Source organism: Motacilla alba, chromosome 1A (assembly GCF_015832195.1).
Source record: "Motacilla alba alba isolate MOTALB_02 chromosome 1A, Motacilla_alba_V1.0_pri, whole genome shotgun sequence".
NCBI lineage: Eukaryota > Metazoa > Chordata > Aves > Passeriformes > Motacillidae > Motacilla > Motacilla alba.
Window position 1 is genome coordinate 67,659,631 of NC_052031.1, and position 27,412 is coordinate 67,687,042.

The 27,412-nt window shown below is 49.7% G+C and overlaps 1 protein-coding gene across 3 annotated transcripts in view; it reads left to right on the top strand.

Moving 5' to 3' along the window:
• The first annotated feature begins 689 nt into the window (after nucleotides 1-689).
• The window catches only part of LOC119708041 (cat eye syndrome critical region protein 2), a 92,937-nt gene continuing 66,214 nt past the window's right edge, over nucleotides 690-27,412 (top strand). For 2 of the 3 annotated variants that reach the window (XM_038153872.1, XM_038153873.1), the window contains exon 1: nucleotides 690-1,012. In XM_038153872.1, coding sequence (XP_038009800.1) covers nucleotides 827-1,012 — 186 coding nt within the window. In that variant the 5' untranslated portion in view covers nucleotides 690-826. Of the gene's footprint in view, nucleotides 1,013-25,736; nucleotides 25,756-27,412 lie in introns of those variants that run through there. The other variant, XM_038153875.1, reaches the window with a different exon arrangement.

Here is a 27,412-nt window from a genome sequence, read left to right on the forward strand (position 1 = left end):
GTCCGGCTCCTCGTGGCAGCCGCATGCGGACAGCAAGAAGCGCCGCTTGGGCTCCCTCACTCAGAGCAGGAACCCTGGGGGATTCCCAGGGATCGCTGCACCAGGAGCCATCCCCGGCAGTTGCCGGAGCCAGCCAAGGGACCGGGACCGGGATCGGGATCGGGATCGGGATCGGGACCGGGACAAGCGGAGCCGCCGCGCGCGGGAGCGCCGCGCCCTCTGGCCCCGCCCCCTGAGCTGGCCCCGCCCTGGTGGGCGTGGCCGGGCGGGAGCCGGGGGCCTGTTGTTGTGATGAGCGCGGGCCCCGCCCCCTCCTCGTGCACGGCCGCGCGCCGCCCCGCCCTCACGCCTTTTGTCCCCTCCCCGCGCCCCGCCCCGCCGGGCACGCTCCGCCCCGCCCCCCGCCCCATCGCGCCTTCCCATTGGCGCTCCCTCCCCGAGACACGCCCCCCCCCGGCGCGGAGCCCCGCCCCGCCCCGCGCGGCCCCCCTCGCGCCCATCTGTTCCCGGCGGCGCGGGCGCTGCTGCGCGGGGCGCGGGCGGCGGCGGGGAGGCGGAGGGCGGTGAGGGCGGTGAGGATGGGCCCGCGCAGCGGCGGCCGCCCGCGGTAGGGGGGGCAGCGGCAGCAGCAGCGCCCCCGCCGGCCCTGAGCCGCCCCGTGCGCGGGCGGCAGCGAGGGGGCAGCGCGGGGCCGCCGGGGGGCGGCCGCTGAGCGGCGTGGCGCCGGGGGGCGGGCGGGGCCGCAGCGCCGAGCGGCGGCGGCACATGCAGCCGCCCGCGGAGTGAGGGAGGCAGCGACCGAGCGGGCGGACGGCGGCCGCGGGAGATGTGCCCGGAGGAGGACGGCGGCTGCGGCGGCGGCGGCGGCGGCAGCGTGGCCGGCACCGGTGGCCCCGAGGCGGCGGCTGCGGTGGCGCTGGACGAGCTCCGCTCCTGGTGGGAAGTCCCGGCCATCGCGCACTTTTGCTCGCTCTTCCGCACCGCCTTCCGCTTGCCCGACTTCGAGATCGAGGTGAGAACCCGGCGGACGCCGTGCCGCGTCCCGCCGGACAGCCCGCGGGCCGCGTCCGTGCCGCCGCTCTCGCTGCGACCCCCGCTGCCCGGCGGATCCCGCTCGCCTCTCCCGCTGCCCCGCGGTGCGGCGGGGGGCACCCTCGGCCCCCGGCGAGCCGCCGCGTTCCGCCGTGATGCGGCGCGGGGGGTTCGCTCCGCTGGCGGCGGAGCCGGCAACTTCCCCGTCGCTCCCGGGCGCGCTCGCAAACTTTCGGCGCGCCCGTCCCGGGCGGCGGCGGGCAGCAGCCCCCCGGCTCCGCGGGCGGCGGGGCGCACGGCGGGGGCGGCCGCGGGCGCACAGGGGCCGGGCCGCATTGTTCCGCCGGGCCGGTGTCCGCACACAAAGGTGGCGGGGGGACGGACGCGGCACGGAGCCCGCGGTGGGTTCCCCGTGCCCAAAATGGTGGCGGCGAGAGGCGGGCCCGGCCCGGTGACCCCCCAACTTCCCCCGGGGGTACCAGCCGCTGCTCTCGGGGGGTTCCCCCAGCCCGCTCCGCTGCGCCCGGGTTGGCTCCTTTTGTTGCGGGTGGGGGTCCCCACCTGGCCGGTGCCGCCGCGGGGCGGGGGGCGCGGAGGGTCCTGCCGAGCCTTTCTCCCGCATCCCGGCGAGGCCGGAGGGCTCCGCGGGGCACCGCGCCGCTCATTGTGCGGCTCGGCGGAGCCGCCGGGGGATCGTCGGTGCCTCCACCACCGCCCCTCTGCCCCACGGAGGGAACGCTCTCGGCTTTCGTGCCTCCCGACCCGTTTTTCCCTTGTAACTTTCTCGTGTGGCTTGTTCGGGTTTTAGTTTGCTTGGTTTTTGGGTTTTTTTTCCTACTTGATTTTAATTCTTATTTTCATGCGCGCCGCTAATGTCCCGTAAATATTTTGTGCGCCGGCTACAAATGTTACAAACAAAGTGTGTCCTGGTAGGAAATCTTTTGTGCTTGCTGTGAAAAGCTATTCTTGCCAGCGCGTTGGCAATAAACCGGGTGAATAACGTGGTGGCGTGTGTTTTTTAAAGACAGTAATTGCCCCGTGAATGCGAATTCCAAAGATGCTTAAAAGTTCAATGAGATGCGCGAAGCCCTAAAGAGCAAAACTCCTCGAGCAGGATGCGGATTTCTGAAGAGGGGGAATCCCTTATGCGGTACGAAATCTTGAAAGGGGATAAGATCTCTCAATGATGCAACTTCTTGCGAAAGAGAGCTCCCCTCCCCCTCCTATTGATGCCAAACCATTAAAGGGGGAGGCTCTCCGGGCCCGGCAGCGTAAAGTCTTGAAGGAACCTGAATTTACAATGATAAAAGGGCCAAGGCACTAGCCTTTCACCTTTGGAGGCAATTAGCATCTGGCTTGCTTCACAAATGAAGTAAATGTGGGCTCCCCTTTGGTTCCCGGAGCACGCTTAGGCTGGGGGAGTTAACATCATCACTCGGAACAAATTAACTCGCTTTTTTTTGGGGGGGGATGCCCGGGAGGAGGAGGAGGAGTTGCGGGCGCGTTGGTGCTGGGGGTGTTGCAGAGCAGAAGCAGCACACCGAAAAAACATCCTCCGAAAAAACTCCGTGCACGTGGATGGCCCGCAGCCCTTGGCAGACACGGGGTTTAAAGCATGGCGTTTGTCCCAGGGTCGGTGGAAATTGCGGTCGAAGTCGGGATGCTGTGAGAGGAGGGATGCGGCTGTCAGAACTCGGCTCCTTTCGGGCACGTGGAGTAAATCTCCTTCTCCGGCAGAGCGTGAGCAGCTCAGGCAGTTTCAAAAGTTGCTGTTCCTTGAAGCTCACCCGTCTCCCTGGTGTAGTTGTTCCACTCTCACCGCTGGTTTCGGGGATATCTGGGAACAGATCTTTGCACAAAGAGCTTGCTGAAAGAGTTCATGTTTTGAAACCAATGGCCAGCGATGGGAGCTGCACTTTTTTCTAAGAGTATTGCTCTATGTGTTTTTTTATTATTATTATTATTTTTTGTGCTTTATTTAGCTGCATAAAGAAGATTTCTTCCATGGTTTTGGACCTAATAATACCAGTGCCCCTTCTGGCTGTTCTCACTGCTACCTCTGTGACATGCTTGAGTTTCAGGGGTGTCTGAATAAAATTGAGGTGGCTATTCTTCTAGGGGTTTGTGGAGGTGATATGATTTAAAACACATTTTCGGGGCAAATAAAACCGTAGCTAGCCATCCAAAAATGAATCTGTGCTCACATGTGAATATTTTCTTGCTTTAGTTTTGGAAATTGTGGAGAGGTGTGCTTGGGGCTGAACAATGTCTAGGAGTATGCCCCTTCCCTCAAAAGTTACTGCCCCTCATGAGTAACCGTGGGGGATTGCCCCAGTCCATTTGGGCACAGAGTAAAACGGGTCCTTGGAGTGAATTTGAGAATGCAGAGGAAAAATGGAGATCTCAAGCTCAGAGGGTTTCAGCTGGAGGATGCTTCTGCTCAAACCCCTTGAGCTTCACAGCTCATGTTTGTCCAACTCTGCCCAGTATGTCTAAGGGATGGTCTTACACTGGATGCAGCTATCTCTTCTTGGATTTTCTCTTCTTCCTAGGAGGTGTGAGCTCCTCTGAGCTTAAATTCTGGCTGGTGGTGCTTTTCTTGCTGTTTTCCTGATACCAGTGTATCTCCGGGGGGGAGTCTGGTGCTAAGTCATACAATATCCTTACAAAAGGCAGAAGTTTTAAACAAGCCTTAATTCTGCTTGAAACAAATATCCCCTGCTCTCACTCTCCCTCCAATTTCAGCAGGCAGGTCAGGTTAAGGTTTCACTGCTGCCATCCCTGCAGTCCTCAAATGAGACAAGATCTTCCAACTTGTGGTGTTCTGTTGGTCATTTTTAAAAAGCTCTGGGTATTTTTTATTATTTTCTTCCCCTCATACCCCCCCTGCCCCTTCCCCTCTGTTATTTTTTTTCTTCTGGCAGGTTTCTCCATAGCTAGCTGGAAGGCTCTGTAATGATAGGCCATCTGGACCTATCCCTCCTGTGCCGAGCAGATTTGATGAGGGTATTTGAGAAGTTTGGGGCCTTTAGTAGTTTAGAGAGACAGAACAGAGCTCTTCTTTTTCTTTTTTTTTTCTTTTTTTTCTCCCCTTCCTTTTCACTTTTTAAATGCAAGCCCTTTACCCTCTACTTATTGGCTCGAAAGAAAGTGAAGCTTCCAGATGTGGGACTACCATCAGCAGCTGGATGGCAGAAACCTGGGAAGTAAACATGTTTTCATTTTCTTTTTGCTGGACCCGTGCATAGCAGAGACTGCAGGGGAAGGGATGTCCAACAAGAAAGAGGCACATCCATCAGGCTGGACTCTGGGCATTGTTTGGGGAGGGGGTGGGCACAGCTGGCCTTCAGGCTGGCTCTGGCAGATGCAGGCGCCTGGGTTCCTCTTTTTAAATCTCTGCTGCAGCAGCATCACCCGGCAATGGGCTCAGGAGGGGTTCAGCTACCGCCAGCAGGTCAAAAGTTCAGTGGGACAGAAGCGGGTGCTTCGGGACGTGTTCAGCTTCATGCTGTGTTTTTACACGGATCTGAGGATGGCAGAGAGCACTTCTGCCTTCTGGGGTGGGTTGGCTTTTTTTTTTCTTTTTTTTTTTTTTTTCTTCCTCCCCTTTTAAATGGCTGCCTTGTCAGCCATCTGCTGTACGAAACTTGCGTGCCACTTCAGAAGTGGTCTTTTGGTCATGTTGGCTTGGTTGTCACGGCGTATTTCTTGGTGGTTTGTAAAATCATAGAATCACAGGATGGGTAAGGTTGCAAGGGACCACACTGAGTCATCTGATCCAGCCTCCCTGCATCACACTAATCCGCATCAGGGAGTTTGTCCTTACCTACTCTAAGAGCACTGCAGCAGGAGGAGGTGTGGCTGTGTGGGGCATGTCATTTTTTTTGGTTGTCATTGCCTTGATGGACAGAGAGGATGCTTTCCACAGTCAAGTTAGTGCAGGTGATGATAGGTAGTGATTTATTTCCCTCTTCAAGATTGGACTGTAATGTGGGACACCTCTTGTATTAAAGTATCTCCTGGCCGTGTGCCCTCCCCCTCTGCAACTGAAATGTCCTCCTGGCAGCTGTGGGGATTGTTTGTATCAAAAATATTGGGAGAATATTTAACGTTTTCAACCGTATTTCAGCACAGCTTGAAAACGCTGGACAGGAGCCAGTGTGGCATGGCCACCCAGCTCTTTGGCATGTGCTCTCAGGAGCTGTGGACTCCAGCGTTTAGGAACTTCTACCTGGGTAGGTCGAGGGGTAGGGTTGACTTTCCAGGACGTGCTTGAAAATAGTCAAAACATTGTTGTTAACTTAGTTTATTTGGAAAAGGGGGAAAAGCCACATTACACGGGGAAAACATAAATCTTTTCCTGTGGTTTTTAAAAGCACCTTTGGGCAAATTGCCTCTGCTGTTAACTTCACTACAGCTTTAAAGATGCTTTTCCTTGCCTCTTGCCCCTTTCTAGCACTTCAGGCTCTGGCTCTGCCTTTAGGTACATTCCTCCCACCCACAGGCAGGGAGGGCACTGCTGCTCTTGCCTACCTTTTTCCTTCTCTAGTGTGGGATCTCCGTGCAGGTCCTTGAACAGGCTCCTTCTGTCAGGAATATTATGTGGCTGTTAGAAGCCAGCAGCTGCTGCTGCTCCCCCAGGTCCCCCAGGAGGAGGAAGAGTGTGGAGAGAGGGAGAGCTGGGGAAGGAGAGAGCAGAGAACAGGGTTTCTTCTATCTGTGCAAACTGGATACAGCTTTAAAAGAAAAAAAATTAATGTGTTAAACAGTGTGTTAGAATTTTAGTGCTTTGAAAGGAATTTTTCCTAGTGAGGGCAGGATGGCCAAATATGCTCTGACCTCCACTGTCGTATCATGTTAAGTCCTGCTGAAAATTCTCTGTGGATCCCCTTGCTCTGCCCTTTGGGTGTGTCCCTTGAGATCCATGACACCAAAATGGCACAACCTTCCTGTTCTGTCAGTGGCTTGATGGGGTTAGTTACACAGACAGTAGGGTTTGGTGCCCAGGTACAGCCTCCACCTCTCTGTAGCCATTCGGGTCTGGTGCTGCATTACGATTGGTATGACAGTAGCATATTCAATATCTACTGGTGCCTCGTCCTGCTCTGTGGTAGTTGAGATAGCCAGGTAGTTTCTGATCAGAAGAATTCAAAATCTAAGTAAGATCAATGCAGCCAGAAGGTGCTGCAAGCTGATGAAAGTGCTGGTGAATTCGTGTAGGTCAGCTGTGTTCATTGAGGGTAGTTCTGAGTTTAAATGTCTTTTCAGTAGAATAGTTCGGTCATTAGGATGTCCATCCCTCCTGCCATTTGTCTGATCACAGTAGGCAACATTAAAGTGGAAGGGAGTGGGCAGTGACTGAAGCAACAGCTAACAATAGATCTGCTGACTAAACTTCCCTCTCATGTGAAGCACCTTGCTTTAGAAAAAACCACATTGTCTGAGGAAAGGTAGAGTAGCTGGCAGTGCAGGGAGAGGTGCTGCACAGAGAGCAGACAGGGTTGGAAAATATCATGGAATTCACATGTACTAAAAAGCTAGTGTTGGTCCTGTTGTTTGGAAGGACCCATTTATGGACCACTGTGTGAATATGGGTTATACACTAAGGTCACTCTGATGGCTCTGCTTCCCCTGGGAAGCATCAGCTTCATCCGAGGGTGTGAGCTGGGTGTTTGTTGTTTAAAAAAACCAAACAAAATCAAAGGCCAGTGCTGGTTTCATTCTTCTTTCTACCTGTCCCATCTGCTGTTTGGTGCAGTTGCTGCAGTGCCCCATCCCTCTCCCCATGTTTGTTCCAGCACCACTCCTCGCATTGCTGCTTTTGCTAAGTTATTCTGTGTGTAATAGAATCATTAACACTCTACATGGCAGTGCTGGGCTCTAGAGCTCATTGAGATTAATGGAGGGGGGAGGCAGAGAGATTCTTCTCAGAGCTGTTGTTTCAAGTGGTCTGCAAATTGGAAAGCAGTTTCCATTTCAAATGCAGGTCACATCTTTCCCAACTGTAGATCTTAAACTTTTACACAAGATGTTTGCATTTTATATAATAATACTCTAGTGTAATCGGATACAAAAAATAAATTAAAAAACCCCAACAAACCACAAACACCAACAAAACCACACACCAAAAACAAACCAGAAAAACCCCAAAATAACAACACAACAACAACAACAAAAAAAAAGAATAGGTAATTCAGAGGCTGATACCTGAGTTAAAATGTTATCTTAAGCCTGTGAAAAGAAACAAGTAGTGACCGCACGGAGCCAAAGGGTGTCTGAACAATGGGTAAGGAAGGTTATTTTGACAGCAACATTTTGAATGGATCTGAGTTAGGTGACAGGGGAGTTGGGGAATGACTGTAGCAGTAGAAGGCAGAAGGGAAGGAGGAGCACGATAAGAATTTCAGAGATTTGATGGAGCACATGGAGCCTGATATTACAGATTTTATGTGGTGTTGGTATAGGCAATTCTTCTGCTGGCACAGCTGACACTGAAAATCATGCCTGGTGTTAGCTGAAGTGTTTGTGTACCCACAAGTTTAACAGTTTAAGCTGAGTTTATTTTAAGACCGATTTAAGATAATCAGGTACAAGTCTTTCCCCACTAGAAAAAAAACATAATAGCTTGGGCAGGAACTTAAATATGACTTTGCAGTTTGCTTTGTTTAAGAAGACCCAAATACCACAAACAAACCTGTGCCAATTCAATCAACCGGTTTAAACTTCTGCACAGCACATCTAAATCGGCCCTTAAAAGTTTTTTTTCGTTGTGGAATTTGCTCTAGCCAAACCAGCTAAAAGTAACACCTTTAAAGTGTTGCAGCTTTATATGTAGACCTGCTGTGGTCTTTCTCTCGCAGTGCATAATGCCGGCAGAGCTGTGCCATTCTGCCCCTGGCATCTGTTAAGTGCCTGCATGAAGGGTGAAGAATTAACTTTTGTAATGGCAATGGATGCTTTCATAGACTTCTTTCAGGCAAAAATCTCCTCCAGAAGAGAGCTATGGGTAGAAATGACAACAGCCAAGGAGTTAAAATTCCTGAATTAAAAGTTTATCATGTAAACATTATTGTAGGTATGTATGATTTAAAAAAAAAAAAAAAATTCCCCCCCCTCCTCGTTACCAGAAGCAACAGCATCTGCTGTGGTGGTGGGAACAATGCAGCCTAGTGATTCCTCCTTCCTTACAGTAGAGAATCCTGTTAAACACACAAGGCTGTGCCTCAGAGTGTATCCTTTCAGCAGGCTTGTTCCTTTTAATGGGTGCCCATTCCTGGGGTCTCCATTGTTTCACCAACAATAGCACTAGGGGCAGCTGATTTGGTTGACAGAAAATGCGTTAATTTAACAGATCTATTCCCTTTAGCCGGTCTCCTTCCTATTGTGCCCCAGTTCTCCCCCAGTTCCTGGGGAGGAGGGCCTCGGGAGCAGGGTCTGTTAGGTGGAAGGCTCCTGCAATTAGGAGGGGTTTGCAGCCTTTTGTGTGAGGAACAGAAAACAGCTGATGGGGAGAAGTGGGGAGAGTGCAGTTTGCTTCCTGCCAGAACACTCATTTTTCTGCTTTTTGGGGAGGGCTTTACAGACTGCCTTTACAGGGGATGGGGGAATAACTCGACACTAGGAGCTGATGGCAGTCAAGGTCTTTGCTGTGCTCAGAGGTGGTCTTGCAGCCCAATGCGGCAACGCCTTTCAGTGCTGGCTCAACTTCTTGACAAACTCTTAATATACTGTAAATGCCTAGCTAAAACACCAGCTTTCCGCTGAAAAAGCAAAGCTGCTGCTGGTATAATCCGTGGTAGGACTGCAGAGAGCTGGCTGGGGAAGGCAGTATGTAAAGTTAACACCAAATTACTCGAAACATGAGGGGTGTAATGGTCCTCAGGGCCCCCTACCCTGGGCTAGGCCACCAGTTTGGTGTGGTTTTAGGACTGGTCTGGTTTAAACAGCGCAGGCTCTTCACCCTTGGGTGCACTCAGACAGGTTCAGCTCTTCCCTGTAGTGACTCCTCAGTTCAGTAACAGAGGGGGTGTCCCTGCTGCTTTTTACATCAGTGTGGTCAAGCAGCCTCATCCAGCCTGGTGGGAAGGAGGGTGCATGCACTGCTGAGGGGGCAGTGAAACATGAAGCTCTTCTGCTCCTGGGGGCTGCCGGCTGCCAGAAAGATCTTGGCTGCCAGAAAGAAGATCTCGCTCCCTTTCAAGCCCTCGCTTCAGCCACGCTTCTGGCTCTGTGGTTTGCCCCTTTCCTGGCAGCATCCCAGCTGCTGGCTGGGTCCTGGCTGGCTTTTTTTTGTGGGGGTTGTTGGTCTGTGGTGGGAGCAGGACCTCCTGCTTTTGGTGGCTGGGAGCTGCTGGGTCAATCCACTGTGGCTCTTGAAACTCTAGCCGTAGTTTAGTTCTGGTTGCTGGGGCTGGTGATGTAAAAGGAGCTCTGGAGGGTCTTTTTCCTCCTCTTTGGCAAAGCTGTTAATTCTCTGGCTCTTTCTCTCTAGCTAAGCCTGCTGTAAAGGGACCAGAGCTTTGTATGGCCAAAGGGTTGGAAGGCAGACCTGGTATTCTCCTTTCTGGTGAGCCCTGTATGTAGGGAGTTGTGTGGCAGCAAAAATATTTATATATCCATAACACACGGCAAAGAGGGTTGGGGTTGGAGGGTTTTTAGGTTTTTTCTTGCTTGGTTTTTTTTTTGTTTGTTTTAGGAGGCAAAGGGTGAGAGTTCACTTAAAGAGCTTGACTCTTAATAGAGCTTGTCATTGTCGCTAATATAAAACAAATGATGAGCATGGGAGAGGAGTCAAAGGCTCCCTCTTCTGGTGTTCTGGGAAGGTTCAAATACTGAAAAATAAGCAAGGAAAAAGACCCCTTCTGTGCTTTCTTGTGGTATTTTGTAACCTCTCTTAGGCCTAACCCTTACTGGCCCACCGCATAAGTCTCTTCATGTCCCGTAAATCTGCAACCTTAATGGCTCTCTGTGGAAGTGAACTGCATTTTAAAATGCAAAATATGTTGCACTTGTAAGTAAAAGTGGGTCCTGGATTCAGAAGGGTTCCCGATCTGAGCATGGAAAATGGCAGCCCTGCATGTCCCTGCCTGTGACGTTTCTCCGTGCTTCCCTTTGCTTCTCCTCTTCACTGCACCTCCTCTTGTGATGATAATGTCATTTGTGTCCCGTGCCTTTCCCAGGTCACATGTGTGCACTGGCATGTAAACATGTTTGGGATGGTTGGAGTGGCCAAGTATGCTGAGCACTCCCTCCAGGAAAGCCTCTCCAAGGCTCTGGCACTGCTGTTGCTTTAGGTTGAGTCAGTGCAGAATTCAACACTTATTAGTGCTTGATTGATGGAGAAATGTGCACAAGGAGTAATAGTTTGTTGGGAATTTTAGATGAATTTTCTAAAAACCATTATATAAAGTGTAGTACCTCTGAAATTAACAGGATTTCAGAGCATTAGAGAAGGGACTTTTTTTCATATTTTTTTCTTCACTGGAGAGCTGGCTGTCATGAGGCTTATTTTTCCCCTGTGGTGTTAGTGTAAGCAGTGTCTGGTGGAACCTGAGGACATCAGTTCTCAGCCTGCCTTCCAGGGCAGCAGCTCCTGCCACTGTCACGGCCAGCAGTAAAACTGCTCACCCGGATTAAAAACTTCTCTCCAAAGTGAGCTGTGCCTCAGCAGAAGCAGTTCCCCCAGCCAGCTCCCTGCACAGCCCCAGAAAAGGGTTGTACCAGCACGACTGAAGCAGTGGCACAGGAATGGAAACAGGCAGCAGGGAGGGGAAGGGCTTTTTATAGCTGACACTTCTGCTGAAAGAAACGCTTATCTGCAGCCCTGGGTAGCAGGTGGAGTGAGCCTGCACAGGTAACAAAAGGTCATGCAGCAATGAGGGCACCTGGAGAAGAAACCTTATCAGTAAGACCCTCCCTGAAACTGTTTTGGGTTATATAATTTCTTTTTTTCAAGTGAACATTCTGGTTAGAAAAGTTTTAGTTTGGAGTTAGGTGGTGAGCCTTTAAATTTGTTGTTCTGCAGTCAGTCCTGAACGTGCAGCTGAATTGGGTTAAACTTCTCTGTAGCTGAGGGTCTTGCACAAAACCAGAGTAGTTTTCTCTTTTTGAGAAAATTCAGGCTTTCTATTAAAAAAAAAACCAAAACAAAACAAATTCCCACAGAGAAAAAGGTTTCTCTGTGGCTCTGGTCGCCCAGCAATGCAGATATCTATCCATCAGGATTTGTTTGCCTGTGCTGAAGAGGCTGGAGCAGATTGCCTTGTCGGACAGGGCAGCCATGTAGAATAAACAGGGAATAGCAGTCTCGATTTCCTTTCTTTCAGCCTGATACAAGGTGCAGAGGCACTGGAGACTATTTTGCCCTTAAGATAATTGTGAGTTGGAGAGGATCAAAGGGCTTGAGGGGGCTTTTTTGGTTGAAAGGGGATTTTCTCCATGGACAGCTGCAGTAGTGCATTAGTAGTGCAATGGATTATCTTTCCATGATCTGTAGGATCTCAACCAGCTATCGAGGGGCCCCGCTGAAGGCTGCTGCTTGGGGGAGGCAGAGTGAAAGTCTCCTCTAGCAGGGAGACCTGTAATGCCTGGCAGCTCGGACCACTTGACTCCCCCTGCCCCAGCAGGGTGGGTGGTGCTGGATATTCTTAGACTGCAGATAGTGCTGGGAGCAGGAGGAAAGGGAGCCCAGCTCTCAGCCATGACTAACTGCAGCTGATGCCCTGCATCCACCCTGCTCTCCAGTGGAAGTGCTTATTAAGGAATGTGAGAAGCGAGCTGATTCCAGCTGCTGTGGCATCCCGTAAAGGGAAATGTGTAATTTGGGAGGGTGTTGCGAGTCCCTTGGTGGAACAAACTGCTCTCTGTAGTAAACATCTGACCTGCCAAATGCCTGGACTTTGTCATTTTGGGAAGTTTTGGATGATGGCTGATCTGCAAATAGCTGTGCCATCGAGAGGGTGTCCCTGCACATGTCTGGATGGGGATCTGCATCCTTGCTCTGCGCTTTTCGTTCGCTGCGGGGAGGCAGCACATCTGGCCTGACTGTGGCGAGGGTGGCAAGAGGGGATGGGACGGGGCTTGGTGCTATCAGAGGTGGAGATCAGGTCACGCTGTGCCTCCCTGACCTGGTTTCAGGGCCCGGGGATGAGGGGGCTGGAATGTGCCAGAGCTGTCAAGGAATGCGGGTTCCCAGGTGGCCGGGTCCCCAGGTGGCCACTTGAGTGGCTTGTGCTTGGGCTCAAATTGCATCTGTGCTGGTTAATGAGTGCCGGGGCCCTGCCCCGCCAGGTCCTCCTGTGCACACCTCCTCAGGTAGTGAGTGGGATGCCAGCAAGAGAAGAGTGACCGTAGCATCTTGTGGTGTTAAACTTGCCCTCCCAGCACTTTCAGAATTCTCTGTTAACGTTAATGATGGAATAATGACGGCTTTTTGGTTGGTTGGGGTTTTTTGGGACTAGTGAAACACAAGGAGGGATGAACCCAGCCTTGGATTTCAGAGCTGAGGTTTTTTTGGGACAGGGAGTTAGAAAGCCTTGTCTTTATTTGTGAGCAGGACTGGTTTCAGAATTTAAGGGCCGCCATATGATGTTGTGTTGTTTTGCCTTGGAGTAGCAACTACAGTTTATAGTCATTGCCTAGTCCTTAGCCAGTTGGCAGGGAGACTGCTGTGAAGGAATTGAATATTAGTGGATGCTTCATTGTGCTGTCCAAGCCTGACTTTCTTGATCTAACCAGTTTCCTTCGGCTGGAATGGCTGTAGGCAGCAGAGGGAAGAGAGGGAGATGTGTCTCTTCCCTCTCAGCAGCGCTGTTTCTTGTTCATGGGATATGCTCAGGATAAGAAGGGTCAACAAAAAGTGTCAACACTCAAGCATTCTCATAGAAAGCCAGCTGGCCGGCTGGCTGCTGGGGACTGCTCGCAATTTTTCTGCTTCCTCTTGTGATTCTCTCAGTGTTTGTTTTTGGAGTGGTGACTTAAAAACTAGCGCTGTTTGGTGTGAGCATCCTGGAGGCTCTGCCCTTTCCTTGGGAGAGGCACGGACAGAGTGGAAACATAATCAGGAAGATGATCTGGGGCTCAGAAAGGCGAAGACAAGCTGGCAGCTGTGGCAATTGAAGATGAGTTAGTGTTTAAACTGGCAGTGAGGACGCACACAAGTACAGAGGCAGCAGAACAGGCTGGAGCTTGGGCAGCAACATCTGCCAGGCTCCTTGGATAGAAGCTGGGATGGTTTGGTCCTGCTGAACCACATCCTGCTGCAGCTCCTCTGATAAACCTGGGCTAGCTAATTAGAAGCTAGGATGTGTGCAGCTATGCACAAAGCAGCCGTGCTCTACTGGAGTAGCTGTTTGGGAATGGGCAGGGGTGGTTTGTGAGGAAGGGGAGGTGTGTGTCAGGCTTGGGCTTAGGCTGAACAGCAAGAACTGGAAGAGGACAGCTGAGCTAATGCCTAAAAGGCGGAGGGATGGAAGACTCCACCCCAGGTCTTGGAAGTTTGATCCTAACCCTATGCTTGTCTCCCGCTTTCCTCCCCCACTCCCAAAGCCCCTGTTGGGCTGTGTGGAAGTGTCCCAGTTCTTGCAGCTGTGTTAGTTGTAATGGGTCATTTAGTCCTGAAATCCCTGTTTGAAAGGGGCAAGTCCTTGCCTCGTGTGACAGCTGCCGCCTTGCACTTTTCCCCAGGCTGGAAATAACTGCATATGACACAGGAGCAGCTCGTGGCATGGGGGGAGGGAGGGAGTTTTCTGGCTTCCTCTTAGTGCTGTAATGGCTTTGCTGTGTGCCTCTTCTCCCATGTGGACCGTAGCAGAGCCATGCCCCACATATTTAGCAGATCTCTCAGCTGGCAGTGCTCAGGCAATACCTTAACAGCCTGGCACTCTGCAGGCTCTGTAGACTGGAGCTTTCCTGTGCATCTGGGAGCAGGACAGAAGGGATGTGAGGTGGTGGTGGTGGTGATGCTTGCCTGGAGCATCAGGGAGCCTCCCTGTTCTGTGCAGAGGCAGAGACAAGGAGAGGGAAGGTGGGAATGTTTCTGCTCCCTGCTTCTCTCTTCAAAATCCAGAGCCTTGAGCCCATGGAAACCTGGCCAGCTTTTCCTTCCAGCTGAAGGGCTGTCTCCTGATTGGAATGACAGCTTTGAACTGGAAGACATTATTTCATTAGCGTGCTAATCAGATACAGAGATTACCTGATTGGCTACTTAATAATTAAATGAAGTTGCCTGTAATTCTTTGAGCACACACAGAACTAATTAAATTAACCCTTCACTGCCCTGCATGCCTGGGATGCACTTGTGTGAAATGGAGAGGGCAGCTTCCCCAATGTGGGGACTGTGATCAGAAGGGGGTGGTGGTCATGAAGTAGACACTGCAGGACTGCCAGAGTGGTCTTATCAGGAGCCTGGAGAGGAGAAGATGATGCACTCTTATACCCTTTCACTTTAATTCGGCACACCTGGTATGTGATCAGTGTGTCTGGCAATGGGCTACCAACAGATCCTGTGTCCAAATAGCCAAAAGAATTGCACTGGGCTCATGGAGTTGACGCCAGGGCATGTGCTGTAACCCATCCCATCACCTAGGATCACCTGGTGAAAAGCAGAGGGAAGGAAAACCTGCACTTGACACTTCTTGAGGAGACAGTTAAAGAGAGACCTGAAGATGTTCTCCTGTCCTTTCGAAGCATTATTCTTCCCTGTCCTCACTGGCACGTAGGCACAAGCCAGGTTCTTTCCTTGCATTTGGCAGGATTCCACCAATTCAACTTCTTGTTGACCACATATTTCTCTACTCCTGCAGTGTCTGCTCCAGGAACTGCCCTTAGCCCATGCTCACAAGGGTGTATTTCCAACAGCTTGAGGAGGACACAGAAGTCATGTCAGTGCCATAACTTTCTTTTATTATAGATTGAAACAAAAATGTGAAAAGAGTAATAAACAGAAAGTCTCCTTGTGTTCTTCAGCCCCAGTGCTACGCCCAAGCTTTCAGCTTCTGTAATGCTAAGAGGTGTGGCATTTTGAAATTTATAGTGAAAGGCTGATTTTTATAATGTGTGAGAGAATTGTTACCATGTTGAAGACACTCTGTGTTTGATCATTTCATTGCTAGGGTGAGGAGTTAGCATCTATAATTTTTTTGTATCCATTTTTAGTGCTAAGCACTGGGTTGAGGCAACAGAAAAGCTACCTTATAATAATCCAACTCTCTTCCCTTGCTGCTGCCACTGTCTCCTTCTAGACTTTGCCCATACATGTTAAAATGAAACTGTCAAATTAAGCACATTTCACTGTCATCCAGAGCTAAACTTGGCAGAGAAGAGCCCTTGGACCTTCTGGCCTAAGTTAACCACGGCTGGCTTCAGCTACCCCAGTAAGGAATTGCTGTGGCATGCAGAACAGTTTTCCCCTTCCCCGTGGTCCATGTTGCTGACTCTGTCCTCTTTTTCCCTGAAGATTGGTTGTAGCAGCAGTGTCCTTGGAGCCAGCAGAGGGATAAATATCTCGAGCCACTGCTTTTGTCTTTAAAATCTGGCTTCCACATGACAGGCAGCCCAAAATGCTTTCGAAAACAGGTCAGGAGACAGAAAAAAACAGGGAGGATGGGAAACAAAAGGGCAGCTTTCAGGGTAATTAGATGGTTTCAGTGCTCCTTCTGGCAGGGAGAATTCGCTGGTGAGACATGACCCCCTGTGCTGCCTCCCTACAGATGTGGGTGTGCTGGCAGGGTTTGAAGGAAGAGCAGAGAGAACAGCCAGCGAGCCTTGGGATGTCCTTGTGTCCCTACTGATCTCTGAGATTTAGCATCTCCACTTTCAAGCCCATGGATCTGCTCTCCCCACCAGCCAACCTTCGCCATCCTTCCTCCAGTCCCCTCTGCCTCCCTGGGTCAGACCCAGGTCTGTGATTCCCACCTGTGATTCCCAGCCCGAGTCTCTGGGAAGGTGCTTGCCCCCATTTTATGAGCCGTGGGTCTTGAAATTGTGGGTTTGGAGGAGGCAGGGAAAGTGGGTACAATGCATGCGAGGTCAAGCTGGAGCCCAGATACAGCTAGGCTTTAGTGTCGTTAATATTTGATGGTGTCTGTTGTAAAAGGGCAGTAAGTAAGGGCTGGCAGATCTGTGTCTGGGCTGTTGCTGCAGTAGAAAGCTGTTCTCAGAGATTTCTGAAACAAAGGGTATTCCAGTGTGTGGTGGAAGTGGCCATTTAAAAACATCTGACCGTGAAGATGCTCCCTTCGAGCAATTTCGATATCAGAGCTTGTGGACTCACTCCTGTGGGCAAAATCCTGCTCCATCAGACAGAGCCTGAATGCTGGAGATTGGGTTTGGGGATGGAGTTCGGGGAGGCTTTTTACCTCTTGTGTCCTCCTCTTTGTTTTTGTTTATGGGTTTACAAAGTCAGATTAGCATTTCAATGTTGGAGGCAGAGCCCTTGGGCAGTGGTGGAAGGCAGCCTGGTTCAGCAGGTTTGGGATTACTGCTCCTTTCCCAGCAGCAGTCAGGAGCAAAGCCCGAGGCTTCTCCCTGCTGGGAATGCACCCAAGCTGCAGCTACCCCTCCAGCGTGTCTGAAGGTAGATGGGCAGTGTCACCGGGAAGGGTAATTAGCCTTCTTTTCAGGCAAGGATAATTGTTTTATTATTTTAAATAGTAGCACAAGTTCTGGGGGGATAAAAAAAAAAAATAACCCCCTAAGAGCTCTCAATCCAGAAGCTCTTCACTTTTTCTGGTTGTAGCTGCTGCTTTAATAGGTGTGTTGCCTGTCCACAAGCTTGGCTTTGCTGTAATCCTGGGAATCTCAGAATCCAGAGCCCTTTTGCTTTAGTAAAACAGTGTATTGAATAAAAGAGAAGTCCATGCCCCTTTCCTCTCCCTATCAGGCATAATGCTGTACTCAGTCGCACTGGTGCAAATTTAGGAGGCAGGTTCAGTGGCTTCAAGTCAATGCACTCCAGACTCATGTTTTAATTGCAGAAGGTAGTGTCTCTTCTGAAACCAGAATTTTCTCTTTGGGCTGTTCTGTGTTTGTGCACCAGAGCTGGCTGCTGCTCCATGCAGTACCCAATCCTTGTGCTGAGGATGCAGTGCATGGGAACAGGCTTGGGTACTCCTGCAGTGCAAGACTCTTGCATGTGGGTTGAGCTTGCAAACTTGCATTCACACAAGAAGCTTAAATAAGAGGTATATTAAGCATAAGAACTTACTTGTTTTTATTGCTTCTTTTAAAATGTGAAGATCTTTTTGTAATGTTCCCCCAGTTTGATTAAATTGTTCATGTGGCTTTTCTCCCCATGTGCAAAGATGGCACTGTGTTCTTTCTTGGAAGACTCTGAAAAAATCTTCTCAGCTTGTAGCTATTAACAAAAAGGGATGTTAGTCTATGTAAAAAAAAAAATCTTTAGATTTGTTCCACCTGCTCAGGTGCCTCAGGTCAAGTTGTGATTTCTTTTGTTCTGATATATTTTATAACCGCCAGTACTTTGTGCTGCCTCACTCATACTGGGACACTGTGCACACACCTTCATTCCTCACTCCCCTGCACATTGCTGTTTGTCTGCTGTCTGGGAGAGGAGTCGTTCAGGGTGCCAATATGTTAAGCTGTTGAGAGAATGGGGAGAGATGAGATGAGATGAAGGTATTGTTATGCTGGAAGGTGTTAATTGGTGCTATCAGCCACTTGTTTGATTTCTAGACCATTACAGCAGTCCTTGAAGTTGTGTCTGAGCCAAGCAAATGGCAGGGGCTCTGCAAGTCCCCAATCTTTTCTCTTTTTTTTAAATGCTTATTTCCCCACTGCCACTCACAAAAATTAGCAGGGCTCTCTCTGCACGCTTAAGCAGAGAGGATGTGCCTGGGTGTTGAGGAGCTGGCTGGGGGTACTGTACAGAACTTGTGAGCCCTGACCTGGCACCCTGGCTCGGCAGGGGATGGAGAGGAGATGCTGAATGGTGTGGGGATATTTCTGGGCTCCTTAGAAGCAGAGGAACTCGTGTACTTGGGGGATGTGGTGTTTCTGTGGTGTTTCCTGCTTTAGAGGCAGATGCTTGGTATTATTTAGGGCAGAGCCCTCCTGTAGGGCCAACACCCAGCTGCCAAATAGAGCCTCTTATTTGTAGTCCAGGATTTCTGCCCGGACAGAGGACAAGTGAGAGTCTCCTTTCCTCCCCTGTAGCAGGGACAAGATCTGCAGCAGAAGAGTGGCTGGCTCCTCTGCAGCCAGGGAAGAAATCCTCTTTACAGCTGCCCTTTCTCCCATAGATGGGAAATAAGGAATCATCCTGATTTATTTTTCTACTTTTTTTCCCGGGTGCAATTAGAAGAGGGATGGGGAATAGCACCTGCAGAAGCTTGGAGACAGGGTGTATTAATGCCTCCCTCTTCCATCCAAAGGTTCAAAGTATGTTGAACATTATTTAACCATAACTTTGTGGACCTCTTGGCATCCATAGAGACACACAAATCCAGCCCCAAGTGCCTGCTCCTGACATTCCTTTGGTCATGGTGTGTAGAGTACTGCCACCCTGGTGTCCTGCCCTGGTGTCATGGCTTTGCTTCCTGCTTTTCCTGGATGTTCGTGCTGTGCCCCTGGCTTTGTGTCACGTCATATGTGGAAAATGGAGTGAGAGGAGGCAGCTGAACAGAGAGGTGATGCTAAATGGAGGCTCAGAGCTTGAAGGTGTAAATGACCAATGAGGACCATTATGAGGGGAAAGTCAGTCAAGACTTGATTTCAGAAAAGACTGATAAGGAAACCCCAATATAGAATCACAACAATGTACAGTCAGAGTGGACCTCTGGAAGTCTCTTATCCAACTTCTTTGTTGGATTCAGGCTGTCACCAACGGTAGGTCAGGATAACCATGGTCTGAAGAGTGCATCATTTCTCTGTTCTTTTCTATTCTCTGAATGCTTTTCTTTCCCTTTTCCCATTCCCCCAAAAGAGAGCAAAATTGTGAAAAGAGTTTAGAGATTATTTAGCAATGCATGGTCTAAAACTGCTGAAATTCAGCTTGGGCAAAAGAGGAGCTTTTAGTTCTGAAGCAGGGATACACCTTTTGCTAGTGTTTTTTTGAAACCCCTTTTGAGCTGTGACTGACAATAAGTCAGGGTTGGAAACTGCCCGTTCTTTTTTCATTCTGTAGGGAATAGTTTGCCTTTGAGGGATGGTTGTTGCTTGTGCAGGAATACCTTACTTCGGGAGTCATTATGCAGGCACTCCAAATGGGACCTGTGGGTAAGCAGCACACAGAATAGCAGCTGTTGCCTTGAGAGAGGTGCCTTAGGCCAGACAGGAAGATTTTTATTTGTTTTATTGCTGAGAACAGATAGCCATGAGTTCTGGCCTTTGGTCTTTTAATACACAGCTTGTTTTCATCCACTCCTGCATGCCTGAAATCTGTGTGATTATCTAGTCTCTAAATCCCTATCAGCACCTCCACAGGTGTTCCAGTGCAACTCTTTCTGGGGCTGCATTGAAACAGGTCAGGCAGCTGATCTGGACAGTGGATAAAAAACCTAAACCACCTCAACTCCTATTCCCTCCAGTTATTTTTTGCCTGGATTAGTCTCATGAGCTGGCTTATAGAGTGGCCTGGCAAATAGTTGTGCCAGCCATACCGTGGTATGGAGTTTGGATAAGCAGTGGGGATGAGCAAAGGGGCAAGAATAATTTAGTGTTCAGAGTGGACTGTCATGTCAGACTGATCATGCGGGCATTTATCACTGTCAGTGGAAAGAAATTGAACTTGGAGAGATGAGAGGAGTCTATTTTAGAGTGACATGAATCACTCCGAAGGTGTTCCCCTCTTTTCTCCATGGATGATGATGGGGAACTGAGTGTACCAGCTCTGACAAGACATCAAACTTAAACCTCACTTTTTGACTCTTATATTTAATAATGAAAGTATTGGCATGCCTGATTATTGTTCATAATGCTTCACATTCAGCGCTGTTGTAAATACAGAAAATGTCAGCAGCTGGAAGCAGAATCCCAAACTTCCTAGCAGGGCAGTTGTGAGCAATAGTGATGCCATGAAAATCCAGCTGCTAATCAGATAAGTGGTTGAAGAGCTGAATATTAGCTTTAGGGGGGGAAAAAAAAGCACTTTAACCACTGCCCATTGCCTCACCTTTGGGTAAGGTTGCCCAGAAAATGGTGGTGTTCCTGCACACTTTTCAGCATTTCTGTCCTGCAGTGCCGCATTCAAAGACCAATATTGTCTGCTAATGTAATTTATATTTGAGCTCAAGTGGTGGTGATGGTACAGAAAGTGCCTGCTTCAAATCACCACTGTGACATGAGAGTGAAGGGTTTGTTGTACATTATTGGGGTTTTTTTTGGTGTTGAAACCGATGCTAAATGATTACAAATTCAGTTTCTTGACAGGAATCACTGCAACCCTCAATTCAGTGCCTTGTACCTGTAGATGATGATTGGTTTTAATTACAGGGTTGTTTGCTTTTTCCATGGGCTTGCTCTGTGTGGTAGGTGGTGCTGAGAGTACAAACCAAGGCTGTGCACTGAAGGAAGCTGCTGGCTGTTTGGTTCTCACCTTGTTTGCTAAAGAAGCTGGGAAGTGGGCAGGATGTGAGAGATGGAGGCTGCCACAGGGAAAGAAAGGATGTCTGTTGGTTACATGAGGGTGTAGTGCTTTATCTGTCTAGCCAGAGGCAAGGCAGATGTGAGGTCCAGGGCTTTCCCCTCTTCTGCCCTAAGAGATCCTGCTCCTTTTCATCCACCAGTTCAGCTTTGTGGGGCCGTGCCTGTGGAGGGAGGAGAGGGAATGATCTGAGCTTCAGAAGCTAAATTTTGAAGGGATTTTTGGTTTGTTTCTCTTTTCCAACTGAAATTACTTTGGTTCTCTGGCTTACAATAAAGCCCTAAAATGAGTGGAATAGGAATAGAGGAATAAGGTTAGGTTTTCCCATCTGAAACCTACTGATGTTAAGTTGCATTTTCAGTCTGAGCACTCATTCATTTGCAAACTTATGACACCAAGTGAGTTGCTTATGCCTCATTTCTCACAAGAAATCTTCGTTTATCTGGCTGGATAGTGGTGCTCTCCCCCAGAGCAGCTCAGGAGATGTTCCTCTCCTCAGATGTGGAAACAAAATGCTTCACAAACTATTGTAGGAGCTGGGAAAGAGCTTAGGTGAAGCCAAGGGAGGCTGGGATAAGTTACTACATCAGCTGAAGCACAGAGGGCAAGGGCTCCTTCACCCACCATTTGTGCTCCAGAGCTCCAGCTTGGGCCCTGGCTCCTTCCATGTGTCTCCATTCCCTGCAGCTGGTCATCCAGATGATCCAGTCAAGGACATGTTTTTCATTTGCTGAATTAGCCAGCTGAGGAGCAGCCGTGGGTATTGGCCAGCACAGGGAGCCAAAACAGGGAGATGTGTTAAAAATGGCAGAGTTGAGTTCGTGTCAGTACTGCTCTGGCATTTCTGGTTCAGCCTGAAACATCCTAACTGGCCAAACTTCAGCTTTAGGAAGTGTTGGCTGTTTGGTGCTGAAGGTGGGATTGGGAACAGTGCCTCAGGGATGAGCCAGCCTCTGTCACAGCTTCTCCGGGTGGCCTCGGATAAGGCACCACACTCCTCCTTGCTTTCCCTGCCTCTGGGGTGTATTGCTGCCTACCCACCTTCTCCCATCCCTGGGAAAAATAACAGTCGAGTCTCTGTTGTGTTTTAAATGCTGCCATAAAAATGCCAGGGATGGGGCTTGTGGGGTTATTTTTGAGGGTGGGGGGGACAATCTCAAATAGAGGTGCACCTCTTAAACAGAGAGGTGAATTTTGCTGGTGTCGATCAGTCTTTTCCCCACCAATTTCTCATTTGTCAAATCAGATTAAAAATCATTAATTTCAGATAGATTGAGAAAAAAGTGATTGCTTATTGGATTGAGATGCTGTGGGGAGGCCACCCCAGAAAAAGGTCTGTGAAGCGATTAATAGCTTATTTGGTGGCCAGGCAAGGAAGCAATGTGGCAAATTAGGCATAGGGATACATAAAGAATAAGAAGGATAAAAATCAATATTGAACAGCTGTCTTTACTTCCTAGTCTCACACTCCCATGTACTGAATGAAGCGTAATGGGGATGTGATTACTCATTTTATTACTATTGTCAAGGGTTTGAATAATGGGACAGACCTCAGGTTGGTTTTATAGTCCTGAATGTAGCATTTCCCCCTTCACACGCTGTCACCTGAACCATTGCAGAGAGTCAGCAGCCTGCACAGAATACATGAAAGTAGGAATAAGTGAGGCTGTGCAGCAGTGTAAAACCTGAAATACACCACTTAACGAGTGAAGAGTGGAATAGAGCTTTGCTTGTCCTCATTTGGGGGAGGACAGGAGGGAACAGGGGGAAAAAATGAGTACCGAGGCTACTGGAATTGAAGGAGCTGAGAATGGAGGGAGTTGCCTGGATCAGCAGTATGCAGAGTGCCTTACTGGTTGTTGGTTTGAAGTGTCCTGGTATCAGATGGTTTTCTGACTGTATGATTACTAGCAGACTCAAAATTTTCAGATATGCAGCTCAGATTTAGAAGACAGATGATTTTTCTGGTATGCATCTGTAAGACCTAACTTTTTCTTTTTAATAACCTAACTATTGTAGTCTCAACAGATCCGTGATTGCAAAAATGCAAATTTCTGTATGTCTGATGAGGTCGGCTGTATGGGGTGGATGTTGTCAACAAGCTGGCTGGTGCTGCTGCTGTTCCAGTCTCTTCAGGGATAATAGAATCTGGGAACAATTAAGAGGCAGAGTAATCAGTTCCTGGGGGCAGGAGCATACCCTCTTGCTTTTCAGCATTCCCTTGGCTGACTCATGAACTCTGTTGATTGACTTGGGAAGCAAATGAATCCAGCTCTCCTCCACAAGGAAGAGTTATGGAGGCAAGGTGGTGAGAGGAATAGATCAGATCTCAGGCAGCTTCTGCCCTCTGTGCTGTGAAATGTGTGGAATTTACAATGGTTACTTAGCTGCTAAGCAAGTGGGATTTTTTTTTTTACTTTGTTTTTGCCCTTAAGCCCTGTCCATCCTTTAAACTAAGGATTACAACAAGCTATAGCTGGGAAATGCTCACACATAAGCACAGAGGACAGTCTTGGCAGCTTGCTAGAAAACAAACTGTAACTAACTATAATTGTCCAAAAATATATGCAGCCATAAGATTTGCAAGCACTTTGGTAAATGAAGGAAGTGGTGTGCTTGGATTCCCATCTCTTTGTGCTCTCCTCTGTTATTCAGCTGTTCCCCAGCTGGCAGCTGAGAACTTTGGGGTGCAGGTACACATCTCTAATGCACTCTGTTTCCACATTTCCCTTCCTCCCAGGAATCCTGAGTGTCCGTGGCCGGTTAGTGAGTGCAGCCAGGCAGGATCCCTGGGAGCCAGGCAGGATCCTGCTCTCGCAGGTGTGGTGCAGAAGGGTGAGGTGACGTGCCACAAGCCCGCTGCGTGACCGTGGGCAATCTGCAGCACAGACCAGATCCTCCCTCTTCCAGCCCTACATGTGGGGAACACAAGAGCACTTAAAGGAGAGAGTGCTCGAAAGGTTTCTTTTTTTCTTTTAGCGTTACTTAGTTCTTTTGCCAAACGGTCTCTTCTTTTTCCTTTTGATTTTTAACTACTCTGTTGTGATGGTGGTGTGCTCTAGGTAGTTACTCATCTCCCAGGCACATGGGGAATAAAAGCTTGCGATACACCAAAGCGTGTGCAAGAAAGGGATGGGCTGCATGAGCAAGACTTGCCCCTAACCAAATTTGGTTTATGGTATCTTGCATTCTAGGATGAGAAAAAGGCCAGTGGTCAAAAATCCTCCCGGAGGCTGAGTGTACTGGTGACAGGAGAAGCCGCTGAGGGAAGGAGAGGAGACAAGCCCGTGGAAAATAAGCTGCTGCTCCCTCAAAGATGTGCATGCAGAATGATAGCGGGGTGGGTGTGGGGGCGTGTAAGCAAGTACCATCCCAGAAGCTGGAAGAATAAAATGAAAAGGCAGCAGGATCAGCCCGCAGATGAAAGGCAGCCCCTTTAACATTTGCTCCCGGACTCCGGCAACTCTCAGCAGTTGGCTGGAGACTAAGCTGGACGGTCCTGTGGAGCTCCAACAAAGGGACGAAACAAACCCCCGTCCCCCGGGGCCCCCCTCCCCGACAACGCGTGAAACAACTTGATAAATGATTGCTCTGTCAGGGGACGAGGGGATGGAGACGTCTGGGAGTGCAGGGGGAATGTATCTGATTCAGGCATCAGGGGAGCCCATGAGGGGTGGGAGAGGGGAGCGGGCCAAGGGGCAGTGGGGTGGGAGCGTGAGGGTCCCCTGCCTTGGCAGCGAAATTAATAAATACGGCAGAGTGGGAAGGGGTGAGTGGCTCTCTGGAGAGGTTTCTGGGGAGCAGGGTGTCGGGGCTTGGGGGGCTCGGGTGAGCCCTGCCCTGCCTCCAGCCCCCATGCTCGCATTACCTCATTTACTGGGGATGGCAGGAAATACAAACCTCCCCCCCGCCGCTCCCAGCCCAGCCCAGCCCAGCCCGGGCTGCTGATAGCATTGAAAGCTGCAGAAACAGGAGCCCATGCCCTGGCTCTATTCAAGGGAACATTAATTACCCTAAAACAAAAACAAGAGGAGTTCACAGCTGGGGCCCAACACTTCAGATTCCCCCTCCCTCTGTCCCTCCCTCTCTCCTTCCCTGCTGCTCCTCCAGTTCGTGCACACCAGCTATTTGTACAGTCTCCCCTCCAAAATGACTGAAACTGGGCCTGAGCATCCTTGGTGCCCCAAAACCCTGGCAGTGGGGTTTGTAGGGACTGTGCAGGCGTCTTGCAGGCAGAGATGGTCCAAGGGCTGGAGCTGTGCTGTGAGAGGGGTGGTGTGCCACCACCACCCACCAAAAGCAGGCTGTGTATTCTGTGAAAAGCCGTGGCAGCTGGGATAACGAGCACGGTCCTACATGGTCCGGATGGCTGCCGGCAGAAACCAGGCCTTGGGTGGCTTATCCTGGCAAGTACAGGAGGGAGCATTGGGGAAACTTCAGGGAGTCCTGCTGGAAGAAAATAAGGATTTGGTGGTGGTGTATTTTTCTCCCTCCCTCTCTCTGGGAGTGGAGCAGAGAACTTAATTTAGAGCCCTCCCGAGCTGCTGGTTAATAGACGCTTGATCCAGGAGGCAGCTGCTGCCACCACTTGCAAGGTGACCCAGAGCCCTGTTCCAGCGTGTCCCAGGCCACTATGTCATGAGCACCAGTTGCCAGGAATAGAGAGTGCAGCAATGTGTATAAATAAATAAAATAAGGTTTGAGTGTACTTCTGTGTTTGGCTGATGCAGAGGTGTTTGTTATCATTTTGGTAGCTGTCACCCATCCAGAGAAGTTGGCCCCAAGCCTCGCTCTTGGGGCACATCAGCAAGAAATGATAGCAAAAATAGGTAAAACGTGAGGAGGAGTGTTCTGAAACATGTGGAGGGCAGTGCTTGCCAGCTGTCAGCTTCCTGTCTTCACAGGGGAATTTGATCTCCCCGCGAGCTGCCCTTCCCCTTTTCCTCTCTGCTCCTGCCCTGCCATGCTTTGGCACAGGGTAAGGTGGCTTGCCTGCAGTGGAAGTGTTGTGCTCCTTTAGGTTGCTGAGCCTCTGACTGTGCACTAAAGGCTGAAATTTCTGAGTCTTCAAAACCTTCTAGGACCTCTTCTCGTGTCTACGGAAAATCGCCAAATACCCCAAGGTTTGTCGGAAAATAATTTTTTAACATCTGCAGTTGTGGTGTGAAAGCTGTGAGAGGAGCACCTGGAAGTGCTGGGGTGAGCAGCCCCTGCCAGAATCCGGCACCTGGAGTGTGTTACTGCAGGGTTGCCACTGGCATTCATTTTGGGTTAAGTGAGACTGTGTTCAGCTCAGTTAAGCAGACCTATTTATAATGTGGAGTGGCCTGGTTCAAGCAGGGCTGCAGATTAGGAGGAAAGGAGATAGGGAATTAGTCAGCCCTGTTAATGCTTTACCTGGCAGTGAGGAGGAACTGTGGATGGCTGTGCCTGCTTTCCTCCTGGCAATGCAAAGGCCACCAGTGCTTTGGTTTGTCACAGAGATTGCTGTCAGCCCTGGTACCCCCTCGGACTTCACTTTTACAGTTTGCCAAAGCTGCCCTGTGTCAGAAAAACCCAATGCGTAGAAAGATTCTTTGTGCTATTTGGATTGTTGGGAAAGGAGGGGAGAGTAGAAAGAGGTTTACAGAATATTGTCTCCACAGTCTTTTTCTGTACTTCGGTTTATTTCTTGTGGACCTGAAACAGTGAGAATAAATATCCACTAAACCCACAAAAAATAATTAAACAAGCAAGGCAAAGTATGATGTTCTTTATGATCACTTGCATTGGGCTGCAGCACCCACAGTTATGCAAGTGTAACAGAGGATACTTTTTAGAATGCAAGACCCTTTTGCAGTCTAGCAGGGAACAAACACTGGATTTTTGCAAGTGTATACAACAGTTAGGAGCGTAGGCAGACTTTTTTTTTCACCCTGGGGCAAGTTGCCAACTCGTTTAGACCATCATCCACCATCATGATGTAGAACTCCACCTTTTTCCCCAGCACCCTTGTCTAATAGTCTGGGCAATAACCTTTGCAGAAGGCCAGAGGGGACAGCTGATTGCAGTGGTTTCTTCTAAAACCCTTGCAAAACTACCAGAACTTGTAGTCTTACATAGTGATAGTTGTTGGTTGATGGTTTTGGGGGAGGTTTTTTTGGTGTTTTCTTTTTTTTTGAAGGAAGTAATTTCCTTCACAAAAGGGAAGTATTTTTTCATGCAAGACATAATTAAACTGGAATTCGTTGCCACAGGATGTTGTGGATGCCAGAAGTTGAGATAGGTTCAAAAAGCAATTAAACAAATTCATGGAAGCGAAGTTCATCGAGGGCAATTAAGCACAAAGATACAATCTCTGGCACAGGAAGTCTTAAGCCACAGCTTGCTGGAAGCTGGTAGGGGGGAAGCCTTATGGTATGCTTGCACCATTCTTGCACTCACCGAGCATTTGCTGCTAGCCCCTGTCTGGGGCAGGATACTGGGCTCTGTGGACCTTTGGTCTGGCCTGATCTGGCAGATAGATTCATCTGTTATGCTTGAGGCATCCCGTTTTTGCTGAGGAAATGCTAACAGCATGTAGAGATGTGAGTGATCCTTCAGAGTCCCTTTCCTGTGTCTTTTCTTGCCAGCAGAAAGCAGAATCAGGACCAGGTCTTCTGGTGGCACAGGGAGCTGGGCTGGCAAGCGAGGGAGGGGGGCAGTGGGGAAGGAAATGAAACCAGGCTGCTCCACCACTGTCCTGCTGGCACATGACGTGGTCTGCAGAGCTCTCATGGTGTGGTGTTCGTGGATGAGCTC